General features: G+C 55.7%; 1 protein-coding gene across 1 annotated transcript; it reads left to right on the top strand.

Moving 5' to 3' along the window:
* The first annotated feature begins 8,870 nt into the window (after window positions 1–8,870).
* LOC113837181 (CCAAT/enhancer-binding protein alpha) lies at window positions 8,871–11,576 on the top strand. The gene has a single exon (XM_027430277.2). The coding sequence runs from the start codon at window positions 8,995–8,997 to the stop codon at window positions 10,108–10,110; it is 1,116 nt and encodes a 371-aa protein (XP_027286078.1). The 5' UTR covers window positions 8,871–8,994; the 3' UTR covers window positions 10,111–11,576.
* The last annotated feature ends 2,439 nt before the right edge of the window (window positions 11,577–14,015 follow it).

The raw sequence follows: 14,015 nt of genomic DNA, 5'->3' as shown, positions 1-14,015 counted from the left end.
GGAGGAACATGAGTTTGAGACCAGCCCAGCTAAAGAGAGAAACCCTGGCTGAGTCACGATAATAACACCGTGGTCGATATCCTTACCTGTGCCTTTCTGTGTACACCAGGAGTTTTATGGGCTTAAATTTCGAGAACTGGAGTTGCTTGGTGAAAGAAAAACGACACTCTGGAATGGGATGACCGTCAAACTGTCCCCCAGCTAGGTCTGCCCCGTTATTAGTCCCGCACATTAATTAAGCTGGTGTTGTTTTAATGTATCTCACTCACATAAGTAACATTTTAGTCCACTTTTGTAGTTGTGTGTGTGGTCTGTGCACATGCGTGTGTGCAGAGACACGCACCCATGTGTGCACCTGGAGGCCAGAGGAGGAGTCCGTTGTCCCGCCCATCCCTCTCTGCCTTCCTTATTCCCTTGAGACAGGGTCGCACTGAACCAGGAGCCAGGCTGGTAGCCAGCAATCCTCATACCCTGCTAAATCACAGCCTGGGTTACAGGTGCACGTGACCATACCCATCTTTTCCCATGCATTCTGGGGATTTGAACTCAGGTCCTCATGCTTGTGCAGGAGGCCCTCATATCTCCCCAGCCCCAGACATTTTTTGTTTTGTTTTGTTTTGTTTTTTGTTTTTCGAGACAGGGTTTCTCTGTGTAGCTTTGGAGGCTGTCCTGGAACTCGCTCTGGAGACCAGGCTGGTCTTGAACTCACAGAGATCCGCCTGCCTCTGCCTCCCGAGTGCTGGGATTAAAGGCGTGCGCCACCAATGCCCTGCCCAATTTAAAATATTTTATAGTACATAAAACTATAAAAATAATAAAACCAGTAAAGTAAGGTGTCTTAAGATATTTTATAGTTTATAAAACCACAAATGTAATAAATACGTACTTACCAAAAACTCCAACAGATCTGACTGCTTAAATTGCAGACTTTAAGCTATGCTCTTTCCCACACAGTCAGCGATTCTAACAGGTGTGTGGGCCGACTTCTTCCTATACACATATAAATATGAATTTACAGGATTTTATTTTCCTACTTTTGGGGGGGGTTGAGATAGGGTTTTGCCAGGCATTGGTGGCGCACACCTTTAATCCCAGCACTCGGGAGGCAGAGGCAGGCGGATCTCTGTGAGTTCGAGGCAGCCTGGTCTCCAGAGGGCATTCTAGGACAACCAGGGCTGTTACACAGAGAAGCCCTGTCTAGAAAAACCAAACATTGAGATTCTCTCTGTAGTACTGGCTGGCTGTCCTGGAACTCACAACTCACTATGTAGATCAGGCTATCCCTTAGCTCATAGAGATCCACCAACCATTTACTTCCTAAATGCTTGAATTAAAGGTGTGCACCACCACAACTGGCTTGTTTATCTTAAGACACCTTTGTTTGTTTGTTTGCCTGGTATACAGAGATTGAATTTGGGCCTTATGCATATATGGTAGACAAATGCTTTACTACTGAGCCACGCCCCCCAGCCCCTCACTGGGGGATTCTAGGCAGGGGCTCTACCATTGAGCCACGCCCCCAGCCCCTCACTGGGGGATTCTAGGCAGGGGCTCCACCACTGAGCCACACCCCCAGCCCCTCACTGGGGGATTCTAGGCAGGGGCTCTCCTGCCCAGCTGCAGCTGTGCTATATTCACAGTCCTCTTTTTACCTTTTCTTTTGAGACTAGACTTCACTCGGTTGTGCCAGAAAGCCTTAGATTTGTAACCCCCTTGCCCCTGAACCTCTGCAGTAGCTGGGATGCCAGGCCTATTTAGACCTGGCTTACAGATATGCATTGATTAATGTTTTCCTAGCTGAGGGGACGTAGCATGCTGTCCCACAACTTGCTTTGTCTACCGTAAGGACTCATTCCATTGCCATTCCAGACATGGCGACTTTTGAAGTCTGCCCTTCGCATCTGTAGCCCGACACAGATCCTGGAAGACTGATGATAGCTTCCTTTAGGGGAAAACATGAAGCTCAGCTAACAGGTCTGAAATGGAGTAGCCCACTGTGTGCATCTCATTCCCCCACAGCCTCAGTGTCACACTGGGAGGACGTTTCACTCAGTGTTGGGGGGTCTTAAGACTCAACATTATTATGCAGTCTAATAATAAAATCAAAGGGCTTACATTAGGGCCAGTCACCTTTTATCTCTTGACTTTTCACAAAGTTTGGTTTCTTACATTGTTCAGAAGTGTTTTTTAATGCGACTTGAAGGCATAAAGCCTTGGAATGGACAGAAGACAGGATAGGGTCAGGATAGTGAGTTCAGGGCTGGGGGGGGCAGTGCTGAGCACATGGGCCTGTCTAATCTGTGGGCTGCAGCAGCCTCTGCCCCCCACATGCACCTGCAGGAGACAGACCTGTGCTCCCAGGGAGCTAATGCCCAGTCATGTCCAGGTTCTACGTATGGCTCGGCTAGGCCTTCTTCTAGCAATGCCCTACAGAGCCAGGACCCAGCTCTGAGGACCTTCGCTGGCAAAGACTCTTGTCCTGTCTCGATTTTCCCCAGAGAAAGAGGCCCTTTCTCCTTCCTCCAAGGCATTCTTTGCTCAGCCAAACCCCTGGGGATCACATCTGCCCAAGGGGGCCTCTTTCCAGGAAGCGGTAGACACCACTGATTGCAGTCCAGCCTTTGGGAATATGCTTCAGGGGCTGTGAATTGGGTCTGCTTTGGGTACAGGGGCTGGGCCTGGGGCTCAGGTCTTCCTCAGGTCTACCCTTCAGCAGCCCTCCTAGGCTTGGGGACAAACTGAGTTCTAGGAGGGTGTCTGGGTAGCCGCTTTCTTCCACACAGCCCATTCTGTGTTCATTTAACAAATATTTGCGTCTCTCCTCTCAGCCAAGGCCTGTTCTAAGCCAGGGGAAATACGCAGAACAGGACAGACAAGGTCCTTGCGTCTGTGGAGCTGGCATCCTAGTGGGGGAGCCAGATAAGGAACAAGTAAAATAAGTCAACAGGACCATGCTGAGTGAGCTATGAGGAAAATAAAATGGTCTAGGGCGGGCGGCCTAAGTGGTGTGGGGGAGGGGAGGCTCACACCTTCCTGGGAAAGTGGCTCGCAACTGAAGGGAAGAAAGGGGCAGTGCCAACATAGGGAGAACACGCGAGGGAACAGGTAAAGCAAAGCACAGTCCCCCAGAGTCTGGGCAAGCTTGTGTGAGAGGAGGCAAGAGTGCAGTCATATGCTCCTCCAGAACCTTCCAGAACCTTCCTTCTTCCCTCATATCCAAGGTGTTATAAAGGGTTTAAGGAGCCGAGGAGAGGATCCGTCCCCCGAGTGTGTTGTTGTGAAGACACTGGGGGTAGGGGTGGGGGTGAGTTGTCTCTTGCTGGAGAGAGACAAGCAGGGCCAGGAGGACAAACTGGCTGCGGGGAAGCCGGGTGACAATGTGGTGAGCTGCAAGGAAGGAGGGGTGAGTCAGGGCGCAGATTTAGGACTGCCTATGTTGCCAGGGATTGAACCTAGGGCTTCCTGTGTGCTAGGCATGTGCCCCGCCACCAAGCTGCGCCTTAGCAGTCGTTTTACTTTTCATTTTGAGACAGGGTCTTACTAAGTCACCCGGGCTGAGCTTGACTTTACAGTCATCCTAAGTAGCTGGAACTACAGGCCAGTAGATTCTAGGCAGGGGCTCTACCACTGAGCCACGCCCCCAGCCCCTCACTGGGGGATTCTAGGCAGGCTGTCTACCAGTGAGCCACGCCCCCCAGCCCCTCACTGGGGGATTCTAGGCAGGGGCTCTACCACTGAGCCACGCCTCCAGCCCCTCACTGGGGTATTCTAGGCAGGCTGTCTACCAGTGAGCCACGCCCCCCAGCCCCTCACTGGGGGATTCTAGGCAGGGGCTCTACCACTGAGCCACACCCCCAGCCCCTCACTGGGGGATTCTAGGCAAGGGGCTCTACCGCTGAGCCACGCCCCCCAGCCCCTCACTGGGGGATTCTAGGCAGGGGCTCTACCAGTGAGCCACCCCCCCAGCCCCTCACTACTGGATTCTGGGTGAGCACTACCACTTACACAATATCGCCAGCCTTGAAGTAATATTATTTAAGATGGGAAATCTAGAATATATTTTACCTAATGGTTCTTGGGTTTGATAATTTTTTAAAAAATTATTTAACTTTGTTTTACGTGCATTGGTGCAAAGGTGTCAGAAACCCTGGAACTGGAGTTATTGACAGTTGTGAGCTGCCATGTGGGTGCTGCGAATGGAAGCAGGTCCTCTGGAAGAGCAGCCAGTGCTCTTAAGCACCGAGCCATCTCTCCAGCCCTGGTTTTGGTAATCTGAGGAGGATGGCATTTGGATTTGGTTTCTTTCTCCTTTCCCCCTTTCTTCCCTTCCTCCCTCCCTTCCTTCCTTTCTTTGGTTTTTCAGAGGGTTTCGCTGTGTAGCTTTTGAAGCCTGTCCTGAACTTACTCTGTAGACCAGGCTGGCCTCAAACTCACAGAAATCCACCTGCCTCTGCCTCTGCCTCTGCCTCCTGAGTGCTGGGATTAAAGGTGTGCACCACTACCACTGGCTTTTCTTTTCTTTTTTTTTTTTTTTTTTTTTTTTTTTAAGGCAGAGTCTCATTATGGAACCCAGGCTGGCCTGAAACTCACTGTGTAGCATCAGCTGGTCTTGAACTCTCAGTGAGAATACAGAACCTGTGATTCTCCTTCCTCTGCTCTGATCAGTGCTTCCTTGCTGGGTGGGGCTTCATCTGGGAGCTTTACATCCAAATAGTATAGAGAACTTTTTTCAATTTGCTAAACAAAACTGACAAGGAATTTTTAAAATTTTTTCTTCAGTTTGATTTGATTTTCTTCTAGAATCTCCAGTGCCTGCTTTTGCTTATCTGCTAACAGCTTCGAGCCAGTGGGAAACACAAGCCAACAATAAAAGAAATCAGACACATGTCGTAGTTGGTGAATTGGATGGGAAGACTGGAAACAGCTGATCCTCATGAATTCAGGATCTTCCGTGGCATCCACAGTTCCATTGCCTAACAGGCAAATCACTTTTGGGATGTTTGGTAGAGAATAATTTCATATGGCTTTGCCTGAGACTGGGCTGAGAAACCCAGAATAATGGTACCTCACCAGGCATCCCATAATCATGCCAAAGTGAGTTTCTGGATGTGGTAAGTTTCTGGAGAGAACAGAACCCCAACGAGACGCAAACAGGGCAAAGAACAGTTCAGGAGGGCCCTACTTCTCAGCAGCAACAGCGTGCATGCCCAGAACTGAGCTCAGCATATTCTTCCTAATCCTTCCACAGGCCCCACCACGGATTCCTGAGACTCTCGGGAACTTGTCTAAGCTCATTCAGCAGGTAAGTGACAGGTACATATTTTAACAGGTCTGTGGAGCCCCTCACTCAGGGCCTCCTGTTGAGATAGCATATGTCATCTACCGGGTGATTATGGTAGCTTCTCCAATAACCAATAAACAATGGATAAGAAACACTCCACCCACCGAGCGGTGGTGGCGCACACCTTTAATCCCAGCACTGGGGAGGCAGAGGCAGGCAGATCTCTGTGAGTTTGAGGCTACCTTGGTCTACAGAGTGAGTGCCAGGATAGGCTCCAAAGTGACACAGAGAGACCCTGTCTTGAAAACCGGAAGAAAAAAAAAAAAGAAGAAAGAAAGAAAAGAAAAGAAACACTCCACCCTGCCACAGCTTCAGGGGCTGGGAGGAAGATTTAGCTATGCCACACAAGATGGCAACTCCTGCTGGAAGCCTGGCACCTTGTTTAAATAGAGCCTGCCCTCTGCCCCCATCCTAGGTGGCCTCTGTAGCTTTTTGTGGCAGAAGGAGTAGGTTGAAACAAGTTGTTTCTGTGTGGCCTAGACTGTCAATGAGCCTGTGATCCTCCTGCCTCGGCCTCTGGAGTATTGAGATTACCAGTATGTAGGGTCTATAGTGCCACACCGTTTTTTTTTTTTTTTGGTCTCCATTGCTTCTCTCCTAGCTAAAACCCCCTCTCTGTTCCAGCCAGAGTAGCTAGCCTCTCAGAAACCCAAAGGGGACAAAGAAGCTCCCAGACCGGCCACCAGAGGATAAAAGCCTGTGAGATAAAGTGGCTGTTTCCCTTACCTAGGATGGCCTTGGCCACCAACCCAACCCTGTCTGTAGATCCAGCCTTATCTAGGCCCCTCCCTAGCTCGCCCCACACGCCAGCCTGTCAAACACCTTGTCCTTTGTTACAGCACAGCCTCTCCACCTTTGCACCTGCTGTTCCCCTCATTCAAGGAAAAAAAAAAAAAAAAAATGAGGCTTTCCTTCCTTATCCTTCCAGCGAATTCCTGTCTGTTTCAGGAAAAAGCTCAAAAGTTCACTCCTGCATGGAGCCCTCTCTCACCTCGCAGTTCAGCGGGCCTCAGTGGGATTCCACAAACGGAGTTGTGTAAAGATACACAGTTGATCCTCACCCCTCTGGAGGCTGGGAATCTGAGGCCAAGCCAGCAACTGGCTGGCTGCCTTCTCCAGTGGCCTGGATTGGCTGGGGCTGGGTGTCTCCCTGGTATCATACATAGCCTCAGTCCTGGTTCCGGTCTCTAACACACGGGGGGCCATTTCATGGGTGATGGCTTGGTCCCTGTCCCCTCTCTGATGATCATGTCCCTACCAGCTGGATATGACATGTCTGTAGCTCTGCCCGTGTCATATGCTGGGACAGTTCTCACTCATCCCTGGGAATTAGAAGGATAGAAGGCTCTTGTCAGCTATTCAGGACCTGCAGGCTTTGGGGCCGGAGCTCCATCCCCACCCCCAATACCTGTTACACCTTTTCCTTGTTGATGGCTGTATTTTTGTGCTGCAGCCTCCACCAAGCTAAATTCCCGTGCTTGCACAAGTGAGGACACCGCGGATGTGTCTGGTGTCAGCCTCCTGTATCTGTCTCTCTCTTAGCTAGGAACTTTCTCACTGCGTTCCCTTTCCCCTGGCGGGGTGGTGGGGGGACGACAAACAAACACTATTTTTAGCTTAGTAGAAAGCTGGAGATCCCACTTGGCTTTGAAGGGTTTCTCTCCAGGGGACACTCCACAGGTGCCTGGTGTATAAATGGGTGGCGCATCTGGCCCCTCCGCTCACACCAGGGTTATTTATTTAGTGTATCTGCTTTTTTTACGCTCTCGGTTCAAAAGCATCAAGCTAAAAATATCTTGTTTATGCGCTCTGGCCCGAAAATGAAGCAGTTGGGTCATTAATCACCGAGAATATGTTGAATGGGAATTTGATTAAAGGACGGGTGCGTCCTCCAGACGAAGTCGGTTCTCTACTGTAACTAACCACAGTGGAAAGCACAGCGGGCCTCCCCAACTGAGTTTTTTAGCCGCGCCTCCTTGAGCCTCCTGGGAGGATCGCAGCGCCTTTCCTGGGCTAAGAGGGTCATTGCACTGGGGGTCTTGACCTGGGCACCCTGGGGTTTCAGGAAGAGGGACCCCCCCAGCCTGGCATGCAGACAAACGGGGCTCGAGAAGACGTCAGGCCCCAGCTCAGGAAGCCGCAAAAGGCTCCTCGGGGTGCAGAAAGCAGAGATTTGGGTGCTCACCAGGCCCCATCTGCCCCCGACCTCCACGGCCGCGATCCAGGTGGAGAATGAGCCCGTCGCCAACGCCACGTGGCTGGGGAGACTATGCAGGCAAACTCCTACCCAAGCTGCGAGCCTGCAGGCGGCGCGGCCCCGAGGATCCCCGGGACCCGACAGGGTACTCCCAGGGGGTGCTCAGACTCCGTAGCCAGGGACTGGACACTCAGGCGACGGAGATTGGCGCCCACCCGAATGACAGGAGGGAAAGAAACCTGTGGCTTTAGGCTCCTGACTAAGGATCCCGCTTGGGGATCCCGCTCACCTCCTCTCTGTCTCTGTCTTTCTCTCTCCCTCCCTCTCTCTCCCACACCCTGCCCTCTCCCCGCCCCCGCGCGCTTGCCCTGGTGTCCTGTTCCCCGAGTCTCGGAGGACCCACCCGCCGGTCCCGAGGTCCCAAGCGCTCGGCTAGAGGCTCCACACCAGGCAGCAGCGCCCGCCTTGGAAGCCTAGCAACCCCGGCGCTCTGGCCGGGAGACGTAATTAAAAAGAAAGTTTTCCAGCCGGAGCGGATGGACCGGCCAGGTCCTCGGGACTCCCGGGTTAGCGGCCGCCTTCGCTCCCTGCTGGGTCCTAGCGCCCTGCTCGGCGGATCCCGCGGGACCCCGGGGTAGGGAGGCTGGCTGGGCGGGGAAGAGGCGCCCCGCCTGGAATAATCAGCGGGGTCGCCTGGAGTGGAGAGAGAGAGACACACACAATCTCAGCGCTCCGGCCCCTGCCACTCTGCGGCGCGCGCCAGGTCGCCGCTCCAAAGCAAGTCACAAAGCAGCTAGGTCCCTGGCTGGGGGGGGGGGGGGGACAGGCCTAGTCCTAGCCTTTAAGACCAGTCTGCACCCCGGTAGCTCAAGACGAATATTCCCTCTCCACCCCCTACCCCTACCCCTCCCTGCTCGGCCTCTGGATGCTCCCGGGCTCCCCGGTGTTGGCTGGAAGCGGGTGACTTGGGCAGGCTTGCAGGAGGGGCGCCCAGCCGCGGACCACGTGTGTGCGGGGGCGACAGCGCCGCCAGGGTGGGGCCGAGCGCAGGCCGGGCTGCCTCGCAGCGCAGGAGGCAGTGGGCGTTGCGCCACCGCCTCTCCCCCTGCACGGTGCTCCCGCCCCGCTCGCCGCCTGGGAGAAACACAGAGGGCGAGCGAGAGACAGACAGCGGGCTCTAAGACCCAGCAGGCGCCCTGCTGCCCTCGCCCTGGGCCCGGGACCCTCTTGGACACCAGGGGGCGACGTCCGATCCCCCTATAAGAGCGGATCGCGCGCGGGCCTGACCATTCGCGACCCGGAGCTGCGCGGGGCGCGCGAGCGAGTCGGGGGCTCCGGCGGGGCGGGCGGCGAGCGGGCGGCGGTGAGCGGGCGAGCGGCGGCGGAGGCAGCGGCGCCACGCGCAGGCTGGAGGCCGCCGTGAGGCTCGCCATGCCGGGAGAACTCTAACTCCTCCATGGAGCCGGCCGACTTCTACGAGGCGGAGCCGCGGCCCCCGATGAGCAGCCACCTCCAGAGTCCCCCGCACGCGCCCACCAGCAGCAGCAGCAGCAGCAGTAGCAGCGCCGCCTTCGGCTTCCCCCGGGGCGCGGGCCCCGCGCCTCCCCCAGCCCTACCTGCTGCCCCGGAGCCGCTGGGCGGCATCTGCGAGCACGAGACGTCCATAGACATCAGCGCTTACATCGACCCGGCCGCCTTCAACGACGAGTTCCTGGCCGATCTCTTCCAGCACAGCCGGCAGCAGGAGAAGGCCAAGGCGGCCGCGGGCCCCGCGGGTGGCGGCGGCGGCGGCGGCGGTGACTTTGACTACCCGGGCGCCCCGACGGGCCCCGGCGGCGCGGTCATGTCCGCGGGGGCGCACGGGCCCCCTCCGGGCTACGGCTGCACGGCGGCCGGCTACCTGGACGGCAGGCTGGAGCCCCTGTACGAGCGCGTCGGGGCGCCGGCGCTGCGGCCGCTGGTGATCAAGCAGGAGCCCCGCGAGGAGGACGAGGCCAAGCAGCTGGCGCTGGCCGGCCTCTTCCCCTACCAGCCGCCGCCGCCGCCGCCGCCGGTGCACCCGCACGCGTCTCCCGCGCACCTGGCCGCCCCGCACCTGCAGTTCCAGATCGCGCACTGCGGCCAGACCACCATGCACCTGCAGCCCGGCCACCCCACGCCGCCGCCCACGCCCGTGCCCAGCCCGCACCCCGCGCCCGCTTTGGGGGCTGCGGGCCTGCCCGCCCCCGGGGGTGCGCTCAAGGGTTTGGCTGGCGCGCACCCCGACCTCCGCCCCGGGGGCGCCGGGGGCGCCGGCGGCGCAGGCGCGGGCAAGGCCAAGAAGTCGGTGGACAAGAACAGCAACGAGTACCGGGTGCGGCGGGAACGCAACAACATCGCGGTGCGCAAGAGCCGCGACAAAGCCAAGCAGCGCAACGTGGAGACGCAGCAGAAGGTGCTGGAGCTGACCAGTGACAATGACCGCCTGCGCAAGCGGGTGGAGCAGCTGAGCCGGGAACTGGACACGCTGCGGGGCATCTTCCGCCAGCTGCCCGAGAGCTCCCTGGTCAAGGCCATGGGCAACTGCGCGTGAGGCGCGCGGCTGCGGGACCCCACCGCCTTTGGGCCGGCCACCCCACCCCACCCCTGGCCGGGGACCCGGAGAATGAGTTCGGGTCGCTGCATCTCCAGGCTGCCCCGGGCCCGTGAAAGCCAGGACTAGGAGATGGCGGTGTTGTCGTCTGAGAGCTTGGCCTACTCCGCGTGTCCCCTCCCTTCCTCTGAGCCGGGACTCGGTGCGTCTAAGATGAGGGAGTCAGGCCGCAGTTTTTCTCCTGGAGCCCGGGAGACTTGTCCGCGGAGCTGAGCCGGGAGCCCGCCCGGCCGTTCTAGTATTAAGTAAGGAAGTCACCCTGTGCCTTGGATACTCAGAACTCGCTCCTTTTCCTACCGAGTAGGGGGAGCACACATGTGCCTTGATATTTTATTTGGAGGATCCCTGCCTTCTCCGAGGCTGCGGCAGGCCCCCCCCCATGAGAGCATGAAGGGTGCAGGCCCAGGGCAGGAGAAAGAAGATTCAGGAAGCTGAGATCCCGGCAGGCAGCGCTCCGCTGCTGCCCCTCCGTCCCTGTCCTTAGAGGGGAGGGACTTAGGGAGTTGGGGATTTGAGTCTGTAAGAGTACCCCTCCCGCACCCCTCCCCCTCATCCATTTGGAGGTGCACGGTTCTTACTTTTCCCACCTCCACCTTTACTCCGCACCTCAGCTTGCAACAGGCTAAGTTTCCTGGGTGAGTTCGTGGAGAATGGGGGGCGCCACCCCCAGCTAGACCAGAAAGCTAGGCTGTAAGTTAGCCATGTGATTAAGGGAGTAGTGGGAGACGGGAACCTAAGTTTCTGGTCTTGGGGGGAGAGGGGATGAAAGGACACCGGGACCATCAGCCTTGTGTGTACTGTATGTCGCCAGCCGCTGTTGCTGAAGGAACTTGAAGCACAATCGATCCATCCCAGAGGGACTGGAGTTATGACAAGCTTCCCAAATATTTTGCTTTATCATCCGATATCAACACTTGTATCTGGTCTCTGTGTCCCAGCGGTGCCTTGTGCAATGTCAATGTCCACGTCTATGCTAAACCACCATTTTATTTGGTCCTTTTGTTTTGTTTTGGTTTTGCTCAGATTCTTGCCAAAATGAGACTCTTCGCTAGCGGCTGGGGGAAGAAGCTCGGGCCCTCTTTCCTTTTTGGTTTGGGGATTTTTTTTTTTTCTTTTGCTCCCGGAGGACCACCACCCTCCCTCCAGTTTTCCCAGGGTGTCGTTGTGGGTCTTAGCTTCTTCCAGCTGAGACTACTGTATACACAGGCATCCTCCCCCGCCCCCACCCTCAGGCCCTGGCTCTGGGTCTGGAAAGAAGGTCACCTCCAGCCAATTCGTGCACACCCCTGTGGCTGGGAGCAGGGGTGGACTGCTACCTTCTCTTCTTTGGGGGGAGGGGGCACACACAAAGTTTCATGCTAGATGTCGTATGTATTATATCTATAATATAAACATATCAAACTCAACTTTGGTGTCTTTTTAAAACCAGAAAGGAGCCACTTGTAAGGTGTGTTCTGGGTTCCATTTGAAATGGCATTTTCTGTGTCTGAGGTCTCAAGCTTGCACCCCTTGAGTCCCTCTTTACCTTGGTGATGTGTGTTGGGGGTAAACTACCCCCCCAGGAAGCCACATAGCTGCGAGGGACAAGGACTGTAAACTGAGAATGCCCAGAGTCAGAAGACTGGGTCCCTTTGGAACTCAGGGGTGGAGGGGTTAGTGTTGCCTTAGGATCATGGTCTCTCTCTGCATCCCAGAATAAGAAGGACTCAGAAGAGAACCATTCTGCCTGAGGGGCAAGCCCACCCAGAAGCTCTCAGTATAAGGGACCCTTTGGCCATATTCCTAAATCACTCAGCTCTTCTCCAGAGAACAAGGCTCACACCTACCTTTGCCCAGCCTTCCAGTGGGACCATGGGAAACAGGACTCTTTGCCCCTCCCTGCTTTCCAGACTGGTGATGTCCAGGCCAGCTTGCAGGCTGAGCAACCCCTCTGGATCCGCCTCACCTCAGTCTACCTAGGGAGGGGGCCACAGCCCATGTATTCGTTAACCCCACTCTCTTCACCCTGGACCAAACATAAGATTGGCTTCTCATGATAACATACCCACTGCTACAACTGCCCTATGAGGTATAGGCGTCCCATTGGCTGCAGGAACAGCCCAGTAAGGAAAGGGTGGCCTTCGCCACCATCCCTGCCTGAGCCTCGAGGCCACTGGGCTCTTTTCACCTGGAGTGTATGATAGCTGAGCAGCTTACAGTATATACCGGCGAGAAACGACAAGGACTTTTACCTTCTGTACACTCCAGTGTTACCAGCCTTGGCTGGCAACTTGTCCAGCCAACCCATTCCCCCTCCACTCTCTGCCCTGGGCCTCACTGCCTCCTCACCCATGGCTGCCCTTGGCAGAGGAGAGGCCACAAGCCGGGTGAGGAGGCGGTGGCCTTTCCCATCAGTCTGGGAACCAGGGAGGCAGAGCCCCACCGCCTGCCTAGAGGCTGGGGCAGGCCATGGCTTGCAGGCCCCAGCAAACCCTCTCTGAGTTCAGTGCTGCGAATTCCAGTTTTTCTTGTTTACAGGGAATGATCCTTGACTTCCCCCTTTACCCCCAGAACAGGTCCTAGGCTGAGGGGGAGGGGAGGGGACCATCTTGCTTTCCTTTCCCTACCACCTGAGGTAGGGGCGTCCTCTCTCCAGGGGCTCATGGAAGGACACCTTTCCCTGCCCCCTGAGTCTCCTAGAAGGCCACATTGGGAACAAGAAAGACCCAATCACACCAGGGAAGTCTCCAGTGTGGCCCAGTAGATTGGGGGGGGGGGAAGGCAGTGTCGGGTGGCCCTGTCCAGTGTGCTCTCTATGCCTAGCTGGGGTGGCCTTCCAGGAAATTCAAATTTCACGAGTAACTGGATGTACCCCTAAATATTCACCAAATGCCTTATGCCAGGGCCTATGCCAAGGACCAAGGCATCACTGAGAACAGACTCGGTTCTTACCCCCAGGAGCTGACAACCCCGTGACCCCCCAAGCTGTGTCAGGGTGACAGATACAATAAGGGGCTTTTGCTGATGTGGACACAGCAGCCTGAACCCTATACCTAACGAGGTCAGTTCCCCATAGAGCCTGTTCTCAAACGCCTGCCAACTTCTGCCATGTATGAGCCCTTCCCAGGACAGACACTGCCCAGCTGCAGGGACTCCTGTCACACTCCTGAGCCGCGTGTCCCCTGGCAGTCTCCAGGAAAGGAACACAGAAGTGAGAGGGAGGTGGCTTCTTTGCCACCAGATAGCTTAATGCTGTCAAAGATGTCAACCTTATCGCTTAGATCTCCTGGGAATCTGTGAATATGGGGTTTGGCCCTGACACCTGCCATGAGCCATTGGGAAGGGTGAGGAGTGCCTGCCCCTCCCAGGTCTCCCGCCCCCTCCTTCCCAGCCCAGGTAGAACCTGCCAGGCCTCCACCAAGCTGCTGATTTCACAAGAGGGGAGGGGGGCCCCTCATCTTGAAGGTCAAGGGGAGTAGAAACCTTTCTTCCAGGCCCCCATGGGCCTTCTGCAGACATGAAGCATAGTGTCTGTCTGCTTGACTTTGACACTCCAGCAGGCCCTCTCTTTTCTCCCGTCTCCTTCCCTTTTCTCTCTTCCTAACATTTCCCTTCCTTGGCCTTCTCTCTCCCGGCTTCCCTTCCCTTTCCCCCAACCCACCAGCTTTTTTTTTTTTTTCTTTTTTTGCCTCTGTAATGATAAACTCTTCTTTCCCAACCCCACCCCTGCCCACCCTTATCCTTCCCTGCGGATGGAGCATTTAACGAAAGCTGTAGCCTAGGAAAGAAACCAATTCACTATCAAAGCATCCTAGCCCCATCCCAGAACAATTAAACAGCCAGATGGAATCTCTGGGAAAACGCAT

This window comes from Cricetulus griseus, chromosome 9 (assembly GCF_003668045.3).
Source record: "Cricetulus griseus strain 17A/GY chromosome 9, alternate assembly CriGri-PICRH-1.0, whole genome shotgun sequence".
NCBI classification, from domain to species: domain Eukaryota; kingdom Metazoa; phylum Chordata; class Mammalia; order Rodentia; family Cricetidae; genus Cricetulus; species Cricetulus griseus.
Note: the sequence above shows the minus strand (reverse complement) of the source record. Positions and strands in the feature narration are given on the sequence as shown.